Raw genomic sequence first — 16266 nt, 5'->3', positions numbered from 1 at the left:
TACTGAAGCCCGCGGGCCTAGAGGCTGCACTCCGCAACAAGAGAAGCCACCACAATGAGAAGCCCACGTACCACAACGAAGAGTAGCCACTGCTCGCCACAACTAGAGAAAGCCCGTGCACAGCAATGAAGACCCAATGCAGCCAAAAATAAATAAATAAATTTATTAACAAAAAAACAGTAGGCCTGAGTTAAATCATTTATTAACAGTTAAAAAATTAGCAGGAGGCAAACCACAAAATATATCAAATCAAAGAATCATCTGATAATTAAAGAGTTTGAGACAAAGGAATAAATTATCTAAAAGTAGTAAAAAGCTTTTTAAAAATGACTGGTATTATATAAAATCTTTAATGTTCATATAACATTTTGAAAGCCTCTATACAAGTCTCTCTTTAAATACAGAACAAATTTCCAGGAAGTTGGCTAGGTGCCAGGGGGAAAAAAACAAAGTTACACCTAAGCAATTTTTAAATGTATTTTTAAATAAAATAAAAATATTTTGGTATCCACTCTAGATTAGATTAAGACAGGGAGATTTGGTTTCACTTTAGCAGTAATGAATGCTCAAAATACTCAAACAAAAAAACAACAAAACAAAAATAATACACACGACCCCATTTTCATTCTCTACACCAAGACTATCTTCAACATGAGTTAAAAGGCTACACTATCACAAGAGCAATCTTGGACTTCTTTTTTTTTTTTTGGCTGTGTCACGGGGCATGTGGGATCTTAGTTCTCCAACTAGGGATAAAACCTGTGCCCCCTGCAGTGGAAGCATGGAGTCTTAACCACTGGACCACCAGGGAAGTCCCAATCTTGGACTTTTTACACTCAACTATGTGACATTATGGCATATGGTCTAAAATTTGTAATTACTGCTATTTCTAATAAATAAGTCTTTATTGCATCAATCAGATACATAAGTCCCCTATATCTGAACCTTCAAGTCGCGAACTTTCAAAGATGTGAACATGTGTTCCCATGTCCAATCACGTAAGTTAGTTCATATGTCTGGCATACATTATCACACGCATACGTCCTCTACAAGTGGTTGTGTTCTGTGTACTTTTCTGCACAGTACTGTATAGAGTACAGTAGTACAGTATCTTTATTTCAAGCCCCGGATATCCGGGAGCAAGCGTTAAAAGCAGCAGTGATGTAGCTGGTACTGCTAAGAAGAGCCAAGCGATAAGGACAGAAACAAAAGTAAAATAATTGAGTGGAGTGAGGCGAAAAGATGGTAGATGTCGCTCGTTCTTATAACACGAATCGTTCAACCATCGGCACGATTCTAAAGAACAAGGACAAGATCATGTTAACACGAAGTCTGCTATGCCGCTGATGTCAACAATAATATTGAAAAAGAACGGAAAAGTGATGGAGGAGATGGAGAAACTTCTCAGTGTGCGGATGCAGGATCAACATCAGCACTGAGTCCTGCTCAGCTTAATGCTGATTCAAGAGAAAGCTAAAAGCCTTTATGAAGACTTGAAGAAGAAACGTGGCGAAGAATCAGAGGGCACACCTTTTAATGCCAGCCATGGCTGGTTTCATCAGTTTAAGGCAGAGCCAACCTTCACAACGTAAAACTAAGTGGCGAGGCAGCAAGTGCAGATACGGTAGCCGCTCGAGAATTTCCTGAAACACTTCAAGAAATTATTGATGAAGGCGCATATTTACCCAAGCAGGTTTTTAATGTGGATGAGACAGAACTGTACTGGAAGAGGATGCCAGACTGAAGTTACATCAGTAAGGAGGAAAAGGTGATGTCAGGCTATAAAGCAGCAAAGAATAGGCTAACTCTGTAGTTTGGTGGCAATGCTTCCGGCGATATGCAGCTGAAGCCTCTCTTAGTTTATCATTCAGAGAACCCAAGAATCCTTAAACACATAGCCAAGGGCTCTCTTCCTGTTGTGTGGAAGAGTAATAACCCCAAGCCTGAGTTACACAGGCCATTTTCCAGGACTGGTTTTTCTAGCACCTTATCCCAGAGGTAGAGAAATATTGCTTGGCAAAGGACATCCCATTCAACATTCTTTTGCTACTCTGGGCCACCCCCCATTCATGGATGACTTTCATCTCAACCTCAAAGTAGTGCATCTGTCACCAAATACTATGTTGCTCATCCAACCTATGGACCAGGGAGTTATACCAACTTTCAAGAAATATTATTTACATCACACTTTTCATCAGGCAGTAAAGGCGAGTGACGGATCAGGAACAACCCTGCAACATTTCTGGAAGGACTGTAACATCTACAAGGTCATAAAAAATATCAACTTTGATTGGCATGAGGTTATGGCCATCACCACGACTGGGGTTTGGAAGAACCTTTGCCCACAGTTTGTTCATGATTTTCGTGGATTTGAGAAGGTGGATGAGGAGTCCAAAGAGGTCTTCAGCAACTTAGTGACCCTCAGCAAATAGCTGGCACTAGATCTGCAAGAGGACGACTTCAATGTACTCCTTGCTGTGCAACACGAGGAGCTTAGTATTGAAGACCTGATGCAATTGGAGGCCCAGAGAAAAGACGAAGAGACAAGAGGAAGAAGTAACCGAAGAACTGAAGAGATTCATGATACAGGAAATGGCAAGGGGATTTTCTTTATTTGAGGAGGCACTGTTAGTTTTTGAGGCACAGGACCCAAATATAGAACGGTACACAAAGGTTGCAGCAGCCATTCAGAATGCAATCCAGGGCTACACTGTCATCTACGATGAGAAAAAAAAAAGAGCGACTACCCAGACACCACTGGATCGTTTTTTCAAGAGGGTAGATAGAATTAAATCAAGCAAGAAACCAGAACCTGTGCCATCCACGTCAGGCGTGAGTGGAATTGCAGCCTGCCCTCCACCTCCTGTTGCTGACAATCCTTCAGCTCTGCCATCTCCCACCTCCTCTCCTTCTTCCAGTCAGTAACGCTTCTTGCCTGTTCACTTGATGCCAGCCCCTGTATGCCAGCTGTTGTACTGTACAACTGTACTTTTCAAGGTACTGTACTGTAAGATTTTAAGTGTTTTCTTTATTTTTGTGTTTTTTTAATGTATTATTTCTGGAAAAGTATTATACACCTATTACAGTACCGTACTACATAGCCAATTGTTAGTTAGGTACCTAGGCTAACTTTGTTGGACTTACAAACAAGTTGCACTTAAGAACGAGCTCTCAGAACTGAACTCGTTTGTACGTAGGGGACTTATTGTATTTCTAAAGTATATCTACAATATGCTAATATTTTAAACAGAAAACAGTTCTTGTTTCAATTGTTAAATAGCCACAGGGCAAAAGAACAACTGTTTATTGTGCTCAGTAGACTTACAAGTAAGCAGATCAGACCAGTGGTGCCCTAAGTAGCCATTCCTGCTCTATAACACAAGTCACCTTTTAAAAATTCCATCAGTGGGCTTCCCTGGTGGCGCAGTGGTTGGGAGTCCGCCTGCTAATGCAGGGGACACGGGTTCGAGCCCTGGTCTGGGAGGATCCCACATGCCGTGGAGCAACTGGGCCCGTGAGCCACAACTACTGAGCCTGCGCGTCTGGAGCCTGTGGTCTGCAACAAGAGAGGCCACGACAGTAAGAGGCCTGCGCATGGCGATGACGAATGGCCCCCGCTCTCCGCAACTGGAGAAAGCCCTCACACAGAAACGAAGACCCAACACAGCCAAAAATAAATAAATAAATAAATTTATAAAAATTCCATCAGTGACTCACTCGACAAACACTCATTAAGAAATCATCATGTCCCTCCTTCTGTAAAGATTATAATTTCACCTTTAACTAAAATTGTAACATCTATGGAACTTTTAACTTGAAAAGTGCTTAAAGAAAACATATCAAAAACGAAGGACTAGAACATATCAGACATGAAATGGAACGAGAAGGCAATTTATTTCTCATACATTTTTAAGTCTAAGTGACTTAATCTAAGTAATTAACATAGAGAAAAAAATGACAAAGAAGAGTGCTAAATAACAGAAGTTAGTCTAAAACAGGATACAGGAATTCAGCTTGGTGATTTGACAGAGAATGCACAGTCCCAGCTATGCCTCTTCCTCCTGCCGTTTTCTTGTAAACAAGGTACCCTCGGGAAGGTCTATGGGAGGCTTGCTTTAGGGTCTTGGTGCTCCAGCCATGTGTGAGGCCTAAGCCTCTTAGGTGGAAGAGCCAAGTTTAGGACACTGGACCACCAGAGACCTCCCAGCCCTATGTAATAACAATCAGCAAAAGCTCTCCAAGAGATCTCCACCTAAACGCAAAGACCTGGCTCCACTCAAAGATCAGCAAGCTCCAGTGCTGGACATCCCACGCCAAACAGGTAGCAGGACAGGAACACAACCCACCCATCAGCACAGAGGCTGCCTAAAATCATACTAAGTTCACAGACACCCCAAAACACAACACTGGACATGGTCTTACACACAAGAAACACAAACTCCAGCCACAACCACCAGAACACAGGCACCAGCCCCCTCCACCAGGAAGCCTATACAACCCACTGAACCAACATTAGCCACTGGAGGCAGACACCAAAAACAACAGCAACTACAAACACGCAGCCTGCTAAACGGAGACCCTAAACACCGTAAGTTAAGCAAAATGAGAAGACAGAGAAATACTCAGCAGATGAAGGAGCAAAGTAAAAACCCACCAGACCAAAGAAATGAAGAGGAAATAGGCAGTCTACCTGAAAAAGAATTCAGAGTAACGGTAGTAAAGATGATCCAAAATCTTGGAAATAGAATGGAAAAAATACAAGAAACGTTTAACAAGAAACTAGAAGAACTAAAGAGCAAACAAACAGGGATGAACAACACAATAAATGAAATTTAAAATTCTCTAGAAGGAATCAATAGCAGAATAACTGACGTAGAAGAACGGATAAGTGACCTAGAAGATAAAATAGTGGAAATAACTACCACAGAGCAGAATAAAGAAAAAAGAATGAAAAGAATTGAGGACAGTCTCAGAGACCTCTGGGACAACATTAAACGCACCAACATTCGAATTATAGGACTCCCAGAAGAAGAAGAGAAAAAGAAAGGGTCTGAGAAAATATTTCAAGAGATTATAGTTGAAAACTTCCCTAATATAGGAAAGGAAATAGTCAATCAAGTCCAGGAAGCGCAGAAAGGATAAATCCAAGGAGAAAGACGCCAAAACACATATTAATCAAACTATCAAAAATTAAATACAAAGAAAAAATATTAAAAGCAGCAAGGGAAAAGCAACAAAAACCATACAAGGGAATCCCCATAAGGTTAACAGCTGATCTTTCAGCAGAAACTCTGCAAGCCAGAAGGGAGCGGCAGGACATATTTAAAGTGATGAAAGGGAAAAACCTAAAACCAAGATTACTCTACCAGGCAAGAATCTCATTCAGATTCAATGGAGAAGTTAAAAACTTTACAGACAAGCAAAAGCTAACAGAATTAAGTACCACCAAACCAGCTTTACAGCAAATGCTAAAGGAACTTCTCTAGGCAGAAAACACAAGAGACGGAAAAGACCTACAATAACAAACTCAAAACATTTAAGAAAATGGTAATAGGAACACACATAGATAATTACCTTAAATGTACATGGATTAAATGCTCCGAACAAGACACAGACTGGCTGAATGGATACTAAAACAAGACGCATATATATGCTGTCTACAAAAGACCCACTTCAGACCTAGGGACACATACAGACTGAAAGTGAGGGGACGGAAAAAGATATTCCATGCAAATGGAAATCAAAAGAAAGCTGGAGTAACGATATTCATATCAGATAAAATAGACTTTAAAATAAAGACTATTAAAACAGACAAAGAAGGACACTACATAACGATCAAGGGATCAATCCAAGAAGAAGATATAGCAATTGTAAATGCGTATGAACCCAGAACAGGAGCACCTCAATACATAAGGGAAATGTTAACAGCCACAAAAGGGGAAATCGACAGTAGCACAATAATAGTAGGGGACTTTAACACCCCACTTTCACCAATGGAGAGATCATCCAAAATGAAAATAAATAAGGAAATGCAAGCTTTTAATGACACATTAAACAAGATGGACTTAATCGATATTTAAAGGACATTCCATCCCAAAACAACAGAATACGCTTTCCTCTCAAGTGCTCATGGAACATTCTCCAGGATAGATCATATCTTGGATCACAAATTAAGCCTTGGTAAACTTAAGAAAACTGAAATCATATTAAGTATCTTTTCTGACCACAATGCTATGAGACTAGATATCAATTACAGGAAAAATCCTGTAAAAAAATAAAAACACATGGAAGCTAAACAATACACTATTAAATAACCAAGAGATCACTGAAGAAATCAGAGGAAATCAAAAAAAAACTAAAAACAAATGACAGTGAAAACACAACCACCCAAAACCTATGGGATGCAGCAAAAGCAGTTCTAAGAGGGAGCTTAGAGCAATACAATCCTACCTCAAGAAGCAAGAAACATCTTAAATAAACAACCTAACCTTACACCTAAAGCAATTAGAGCAAGAAGAACCAAAAAAACAAAGTTAGCAGAAGGAAAGAAATCATAAAAATGAGATCAGAAATAAATAAAAAAGAAATGAAGGACATAAGAGCAAAGATCAGTAAAACTGAAAGCTGGTTCTTTGAGAAGATAAAATTGATAAACTATTAGCCAGACTCTTCAAGAAAAAAGGGAAAAGACTCAAATCAACAAAATTACACATGAAAAAGGAGAAGTAACAACAGACACTGCAGAAATACAAAGGACCATGAGAGATTACTACAAGCAAGTGTATGCCAATAAAATGGACAACCTGGAAGAAATGGACAAAATCTTGGAAAAGCACAACCTTCTGAGACTGAACCAGGAAGAAATAGAAAATATAAACAGACCAGTCACAAGCACTGAAATTGAAACTGTGATTAAAAATCTTCCAACAAACAAAAGCCCAGGACCAGATGGCTTCACATGCAAATTCTATCAAACATTGAGAGAAGAGCTAACACCTATCCTGCTCAAACTCTTCCAAAATATAGCTGAGGGAGGAACACTCCCAAACTCATTCTACAAGGCCACCATCACCTGATACCAAAACCAAAGATGTCACAAAAAAAGAAAACTACAGGCCAATATCACTGATGAACATAGATGCAAAAATCCTCAACAAAAAACTAGCAATCAGAATCCAACAGCACATTAAAAGTATCATACACCATGATCAAGTGGGGTTTATCCCAGGAATGCAAGGATTCTTCAATATATGCAAATCAATCAACATGATACACCATATTAACAAACTGCAGGAGAAAAACCATATGATCATCTCAACAGATGCAGAAAAAGCTTTCAACAAAATTCAACACCCATTTATGATAAAAACCCTCCAGAAGGTAGGTATAGAGGGAACTTACCTCAACATAATAAAGGCCATATATGACAAACTTACAGCCAACATGGATCTCAATGGTGAAAAACTAAAACCATTTCCACTAAGACCAGGAACAAGACAACATTGCCCACTCTCACCACTATTATTCAACATAGTTTTGGAAGTTTTAGCCACAGCAATCAGAGAAGAGAAAGAAAGAAAAGGAATCCAAATTGGAAAAGAAGAAGTAAAACTGTCACTGTTTGCAGATGACATGATACTATACATACAGAATCATAATGATACCACCAGAAAACTACTAGAGCTAACCAATGAAGTTCATAAAGTAGCAGGATACAAAATTAATGCACAGAAATCTCTTGCATTCCTATACACTAATGACAAAAAATCTGAAATTGAAATTAAGGAAACACTCCCATTTACTGCTGCAATAAAAAGAATAAAATACCTAGGAATAAACCTACCTAAGGAGACAAAAAACCTGTATATAGAAAACTATAAGACACTGATGAAAGAAACAGATGGAGAGACATACCATGTTCTTGGAATGGAAGAATCAACATTGTGAAAATGACTCTACTACCCAAAGCAATCTACAGATTCAATGCAATCCCTATCAAACTACTAATGGCATTTTTTACAGAACTATAACAAAAAACTTCACAATTTGTATGGAAACACAAAAGACCCTGAATAGCCAAAGCAGTGTTGAAAAAGAAAAACGGAGCTGGAGGAATCAGGCTCCCTGACTTCAGAGTATACTACAAACCTACAGTACCTTCAGTAATGGTACTGGCATAAAAACAAAAATATAGATCAATGGAACAGGATAGAAAGCCCAGAGATAAACCCATGCACATATGGTTACCTTATCTTTGATACAGGAGGCAAGAATATACAATGGAAAAAAGATAGCCTCTTCAATAAGTGGTGTTGGGAAAACTGGACAGCTATATGTAAGAGAATGAAATTAGAACACTCCCTAACACCATACACAAAAATAAACTCAAAATGGATTCAAGACCTAAATGTAAGGCCAGACACTAAAAAACTCTGAGAGGAAAACATAGGCAGAACACTCTATGACATAAATCACAGCAAGATCCTTTTTTGGCCCACCTCCTAGAAAAATGGAAATAAAAACAAAAATAAACAAATGGGACCTAATGAAACTTAAAAGCTTTTGCACAGAAAAGGAAAACATAAACAGGATGAAAAGACAACCCTCAGAATGGGAAAAAATATTTGCAAACGAAGCAACTGACAAAGGATTAATCTCCAAAACATACAAGCAGCTCATGCAGCTCAACATCAAAAAAAAACAAGCAACCCGGGGCTTCCCTGGTGGCGCAGTGGTTGAGAGTCCGCCTGCCGATGCAGGGGATATGGGTTCATGCCCCGGTCCGGGAAGATCTCACATGCCGCAGAGCGGCTGGGCCCATGAGCCATGGCTGCTGAGCCTGTGCGTCCGGAGCCTGTGCTCTGCAACGGGAGAGGCCACAGCAGTGAGAGGCCCGCGTACCACAAAAGAAAAAAATAAATAAATAAAAATAAAGTTTAAAAAAAAAACAACAAGCAACCCAACCCAAAAATGGGCAGAAGACCTAAATAGACATTTCTCCAAAGATGATATACAGACTGCCAACAAACACATGAAATGATGCTCAACATCACTAATCATTAGAGAAATGCAAATCAAAACTACAATGAGGTATCACCTCACACCTGTCAGAATGGCCATCATCAAAAAATCTACAAACAATAAATGCTGGAGAGGGTGTGGAGAAAAGGGAACCCTCTTGCACTGTTGATGGGAATGTAAATTGATACAGCCACTATGGAGAACAGTATGGAGGTTCCTTAAGAAACTAAAAATAGAACTACCATACAACCCAGCAATCCTACTACTGGGCATATACCTTGAGAAAACCATAATTCAAAAAGAGACACGTACCACAACGTTCACTGCAGCACTTTTTACAACAGCCAGGACATGGAAGCAATCTACGTGCCCATCAACAGATAAATGGATAAAGAAGATGTGGCAATATATAAATGGAATATTACTCAGCCATAAAAAGAAGCGAAATTGAGGTATTTGTAGTGAGGTGGATGGACCTAGAGTCTGTCATACAGAGTGAAGTAAGTCAGAAAGAGAAAAACAAATACCATATGCTTACACATATATATGGAATCTAAAAAAAAATGGTTCTGAAGAACCTGGGGGCAGGACAAGAATAAAGACGCAGACATAGAGAATGGACTTGAAGACATGGCGAGTGGTAAGGGTAAGCTGGGACGAAGTGAGAGAGTAGCATTGACATATACGCACTACCAAATGTAAAAGAGATAGCCTGTGGGAAGCAGCCACCATAGCACAGGGAGATCAGCTTGGTGCTTTGTGACCACCTAGATGGGTCCGATAGGGAGGGTGGGAGGCAGATGCAAGAGTGAGGAGATATGGGGATATATGTATACGTACAGCTGATTCACTTTGTCATACAGCAGCAACTAACACAACATTGTAAATCAATTATACTCCAATAAAGATGTTAAAAATAAAATAAAATAAAACAGGATACAAGCAGGATGCGAGTTCACTGACAAATGAAAGCTAACCCAGTTTAAGTAGGAAAGACGAAATTAGAATTTAGGTTAATACCAAGAGCTGAGCTTCCCACGGTTAGTCTCTGAGAACTGTTTTCACCCTTCCTTAATTTTCCTCCTCTGACTACCAAAACAGTATGACTTAACTCGGCCAAAACAGAACAGTAAGTTAAATACAGTTCATATTAGTCCAATACAAGAGCTTTGCTCTTGCTCTTACTACTCTAACAAATTAATAATTTTATGTATATGCTTTGAAAAAGACTATTACAGAATGACAGACCTATAAAACTATACCTTTTGTTGTACTCTTCCTCATAAAAATGCAGTCTCAGTTATGCAAATGTGCAATATATAACTGATACTTGGAAGTTAAAGGAAAACAAAATGGGGCGTAAAAATTAATACACAGAGAAATTATAAAATATTTATTCCCCTCCAGAAACAGTTTCCAAAAAAAAAAATCCTATGAAAGGGTACACTGTCTTCCAAACTATTAAACATACTAGGACATACCAAGTTATTGTTTCCCTTTGCCAGTAGATGGTGCTAATCTCCAAATGTGAGCACTACGAGCTACTGTACTAAAGATGACCTTGCCAATAAGTACATTCACATACTCCCTTACTTTAGCTTGCTAGAGTTTAAAGTACATTACAAACATCATTTTAATTTCCCAAATTAAAATCAAATGAAGCAAAGATTACACATTTGTTCTCAACATTAAAACCTTGAAAAAGAAAACAGTAAAATATACTATGCCTTTAAGCAAGCATCATTTTTTATATTTAAGGGTCTGTGAGCACAAAGACAATGCCAGTATTTCCCAAGTCCAAAACAATACACTGTATAAGTGCAGACTAAAGGACTAGGTAGCCTAGGTTTGAATGCTGGCTCCAGCTACTAGATATCTGTGATTACTTGGGCAAGTTATTTAACCCTTCTTGCCTCAGATTCCTCATTTATTAAATGAAAATAATAGAGAGCCTACCTCACCAGTTTCTTGTGAGGTTAAATGAGATAATAAATGTAAAGCACTTAGAAAAGTGTCTGTACTACATCCGTGGCTGCTCTTGTTGTTTTGTAATGCCCAACAACTAGAATCAATAAAAATACTCATCAGAAGAATAAATAAAATACAGTTATTAATATTAATAGATTATACAACAGTGAGAAGGAATGAATGTACTACAGCTACTAGCAAAACACAGATGAATCTTAGTAACATAATGTTGGAATGAAAAAAAGTCCTAGAGAACTATACAGAGCATAATACCCCATTTTAAAATAGGGCCAAAAACAAATAAAACTAAAAAAATCTATTGTTTATATATTCATATATAAAATATACACCTTTTTAAAAAATACAAACACAAAGATAAACACAGGGTAGAAGTTAACTGTGGAAAAAGTGCAGAGAGATGGGATTTGGGAGAGAAATATAAGTATATATATAAGTTATTGGTAAAGTCCAGTTCTTAGATTAAGTGCAATACAGTGGAGATGTAAATTATTACAACCATTTTGGGAAATGATTTCTCATTATCTAGTAGAGCTTAAAAATCACTTTCCCTGGGGCTTCCCTGGTTGCACAGTGGTTGAGAGTCCGCCTGCCGATGCAGGGGACACGGGTTCGTGCCCCGGTCCGGGAAGATCCCACATGCCGCGGAGCGGCTGGGCCCATGAGCCATGGCGGCTGAGCCTGCACATCTGGAGCCTGTGCTCCGCAACGGGAGAGGCCACAGCAGTGAGAGGCCTGTGTACCGCAAAAAAAAAAATAAAATAAAATAAGATAAAATAAATCACTTTCCCTATAACTCAGTAAATCTACTCTTAAGCTATATCAAGAGAAAATCTTACCCATGTACATCATGTTCTTAGCAATACTGTAACAGAAAAAATACTAGAAACAACTCTATGTCAATAGAGAAATGGATGAATATACGATGACAATTCATTCTGATAAGCTATACAGAAGTGAAAAGTAATAAATTACAAGCATACACAATAGACTGAATCTCAGGAACCGAGGCTGAACAAAAAAAGCAAGTCACTGAAAAATACATACATATGATTCCATTTATAAAATTTTCAAAAACTATATTATTTAGAAAAATATATGTCAGAACTGCATAGAAAACTAAAGGAATGAAAGGTACAAAATTAAGGGTAATTGTTGCCTATGAGTAAGGAAGAGAGAAGATGGGATCGGGCTGAGGGTGGAGGGTCACATGGGGACATCAAAACTAACAGCAACTGTTCTGGGAAGATGGTGGCAGCAGTAGTTGCCTAGATTTTGATCTCTTCAAATCCCCTCATAAAAACAGGGCAACTAGATAGCAAAGCCAAAATCCCATCCATAGCACTTACAACAAAACTATGTGACAAGGTATCCCTTTAAATCCCAAAATGCAAATGGGTAAAGGCAAATCACCAGCATACATAGAACTAAACTGCTTGGCAGGAAGAAGAAAGCAGCAAGGTGGCAACTAATGCACCTAAGAACAAAACAGCTTCAAAATAGCTAATGGGAATTCACTAGAAGGCACAGCAGGCCAATCTGGAAAACAACAACAACAGCTGAAACTGGAAGAATTCTTACATTTCCAATACCAGGTGAGACAAAGGGTCCATGATAACGTCTGAAGGGGTTGGACCAATGTAGTCCCTGTGAACTTTGAAAACTGATCCACCCAGGCTCCCTTCTAGAACAAGTCCAATAATAAGAAGAAACTGCTGATGCAGAATCAAAACTGAGCAGGATAGAACAAAAGAAGGGGAAGGTCCAGACCAAACTGGGGAAGGGGAAAAGACCCAGAAAATCTCAGAAAGCAGGTCATCATCTTTTAATAAAATATTTTTGTAAGTGGCAATTCTTTTCTTAATCTAAATGATGGATATACAAGTTTTTATTATATCATAATTCTTTATACTCTGCATATTTTTATAAATGTTCCTTTGTACCTACTCAATATTAATTAAAACTTTTAAAAAACACATATTGTTCATAATGAAAACTCTTCTTGGTTAAGATCATGCTAAGTTGAAATCCAGACCCTGTCATTTACCAACTCTTCAGGCCTCAATTTCCTCTTATGTAAAATGGGCATAATAAAAGATCTCAAGTTAACAAATAAGTAAATACTATACTATTAATTCACTACATAAAAATGCATTTATTTTCCATTTCTAACATATCTTTTTGTTTCAGCCAAGGAAGTATATATTTATAGACAAGCACTTTTATTTCATTTAGTGTATCACTAACCAAGATCTGTAATTTCTTGCTACTAATTATAGAACTCCCATATAACAGAACACAAGCTGTTCGTTCCTTTAGCAATGTACTTACTGAACTTAGAACAATACTTGGCACACAGTTAACAAAACAAAGTCCCTTCTCTGATAGGCTGTTATTCTAGTGGAGTGAGACAAACCAACATGAGAAGAAATAAACAGACAACACATCATACAGTAATAAATCTAGGGAAAAAAAAAGAAGTATGATGTGATAGTCATGGGAGAGGAGGTGCTTTTTTCAGAAAAGATCTCTCCAAGAAAAGAAAATATGAGCCTTCTGGGAAAAGAACATCACAGAGAAAAGAGAGCAAGCACAAAGGCGCTGAGGAAGAAGAACATCTTTGTGTTCAAGAAATGGCAAAGCCAACGTGGCTAGCACAGACTGAGCAGGCGTACAGGAGAAAGACATTACAACAAAGAGAGTGGAAGGGGAAGATTTTATAGGGTCTTATAGGCTATATTAAGAATTTTGAATTTTACTCGTAGTAAGATAAGAAACTATTGAGCATAGGAGTAATATGTTCCAACATTTTAAAATAATCACTTTATCTACTATGTGAAGAAAAGACTCAGGGGGATAATGAAAGAAGGCAGCTAGAACACTTAGGAAGCTACTGCAACTGTCCAAGCAATAGTGGTAATTAGTATACAGGAGCAGAAGTGGAAGTGATGAAAAGTGTCAGATTCTGGATATCCTACTTTTCATATAGTTTAAGCATCTACACACATAAAAAGAATTCTCCAAAATGTTAATATCCTTTTAAAATATTGCTATAGAAATAAAAGTCCTTGAGAAAGTGTTTTAAAACACATAGCAACTGGAAGAATATACTTTAAGGGATGGTTAAACAAATCAATGAGAGACAGTGGCTGTTAAGTGGCAAGGCTCTAAAGTCAAACTTCCTGGTTTTGGATCCTAGCTCAATCACTTACTAAATATGAAAATTTCAGCAAAGTTCCTCTATGCCTCAGATTTCTCATTTTTCAAATGGAAATAATAATAGCTACTTCATTGGACTCTGGCGATTAAACATGACAACGAATATAAAGAATTTAGCTGACATATGGTAATAACTCAATAAATATTAGCTATCAAATTTATTGTTCTACTGTTAATAGTTTCTACTGCCACTAGTTCCCACTATGTGTCCCATTGCTACTACTATTTATAATATTCCCTTTTATGACTGGTTACATATTCATTTAAAATCATCACAATAAAAATTAACTTCAAGTGCTCCTAATGTTACGTATTTCATTGCTATGGTTTCTAATCAAAAGCACGGTTTTTGCTTTAGGTATAACAAAGCTCTCTGATTTGTATTACACTTTTTTTTTTTAACTTGATGTATCATTCCTCTTAAAGATAACTGAAGCTGAATTTGCAAGAATCCAAAGCAATTCCTACTAACATTTTTTTCTTCACTTCAAAACTAAATTCAAAATAAAATTAATGTTAAATTTCATAAGGCTCTGAAAAATCGAACAAAGAGTATGACAATTACCAAAAACAATTACCATAAATATCATGATCACTTGGACTTTTTGTGTAGTTGGTCACATTCTTGATTATCATGTTGTATAACTGTGTGTATAGGTTAGGTTCACAAGATCAACTGTTGGGGGTCAAATATTTGATGCCCTTTCATATTTGAAATGCTTCCACTAAAGAAACATAAGACAACAATACCTACCTCTGGGAGAGGATAAGGGAGAAGGGTGAGAAAGAGACATACTTTGCACTTAAAACCTTTGGCGTTATTTGGGTTCCTTCCTTTGCACATGCATTAACTTTTAAGAATATAAAATATTTTTTAAAGAAAAAAATTCCATTTACTAACAATTTAGATTTTTTTAAATGTCTCATAGTTCACCACAATGGCAGCTTACCAGATTGAAGATGCCAGTAATATATTAGTGCTGTTTGCAAGAAACCTCAATGGAGGCTCCCCAAGGAGTACACAAGATAAAATTCCTCCACCAAAGCAGTGGAGCATAGCAGTAAACCAGCTTGACAGAGGATTCTTCCATGCCACCGCCACTGCTCCTGAAATGATAAAGTAAATATGCCATCTGAGATACTGTATATTAAACAAGTCCTGAGGTACCAGTGGCACTAAACACACTTCTTAATTTCATAATTTTCTAGAACATACTCATAAGTGTGACAATCATGATCATCATAAAACATATCTTTTGTTCTTTAAATCAACACTGGAAATATTTTGTTAAGACATGGGTGACTTGGGCAACTTTAAAATACTCTGTTCAGGATCTTATTGCCCGTTTCCTAGTAGTACATTATTAAAGACAATCTCCCCAACCACTGTCTCCTTTCATTCCCAACCCTACTGTAAGTATGCCGGTTAATATGCCAAAGTGATACATTAAGAAAAATTTATAATCTTAAGTACGTAAGAAAATAAAGCCTGAAATAAATAAACTAAAATTTCAATATCACAGGCTTGAAATAGAATAACAAAATAAACCCAGAGGTGAAAGCCTGATGAGGAACAGGTATTTACATCATCTCAAATGTCTCCTAACAAATTATTTATTAATTACAGAGGGAAGTAATAACTTTACAGTGGACAAACCTTGCAGACATCACTGTAAACTAACAATATCAGGTGATTCCTGATATTATGCACTAAGACCACATCATCACTTCCATAGTATTTCTACCAAAAATGTATAACCTGAACTAATTTAATTATACACACTCAAATTGAGCATTATTCTGAAAAAAAACAACAACAGGGCTTCCCTGGTGGCGCGGTGGTTGAAAGTCCACCTGCCGATGCCGGGGACACGGGTTAGTGCCCCAGTCCAGGAAGATTCCACATGCCGCGGAGGGGCTGGGCCCATGAGCCATGGCCACTGAGCCTGCGTGTCCAGAGCCTGTGCTCCGCAATGGGAGAGGGCACAACAGTGAGTGGCCCGTGTACGGCATAAAACAACAACAAAAACAACAAACACC

General features: G+C 37.9%; 1 protein-coding gene across 2 annotated transcripts in view; it reads right to left on the bottom strand.

Annotated features, from left to right (window-relative positions):
* The window catches only part of TMEM38B (transmembrane protein 38B), a 69648-nt gene that overhangs the window by 33712 nt on the left and 19670 nt on the right, over positions 1 to 16266 (bottom strand). For both annotated transcript variants that reach the window (XM_049710993.1, XM_004271509.3), the window contains exon 2: positions 15177 to 15333. In XM_049710993.1, coding sequence (XP_049566950.1) covers positions 15177 to 15333 — 157 coding nt within the window. The remainder of the gene's footprint in view (positions 1 to 15176; positions 15334 to 16266) is intronic.

The sequence above is a fragment of the Orcinus orca genome, chromosome 6 (genome assembly GCF_937001465.1).
Source record: "Orcinus orca chromosome 6, mOrcOrc1.1, whole genome shotgun sequence".
Lineage (NCBI taxonomy): Eukaryota > Metazoa > Chordata > Mammalia > Artiodactyla > Delphinidae > Orcinus > Orcinus orca.
Note: the sequence above shows the minus strand (reverse complement) of the source record. Positions and strands in the feature narration are given on the sequence as shown.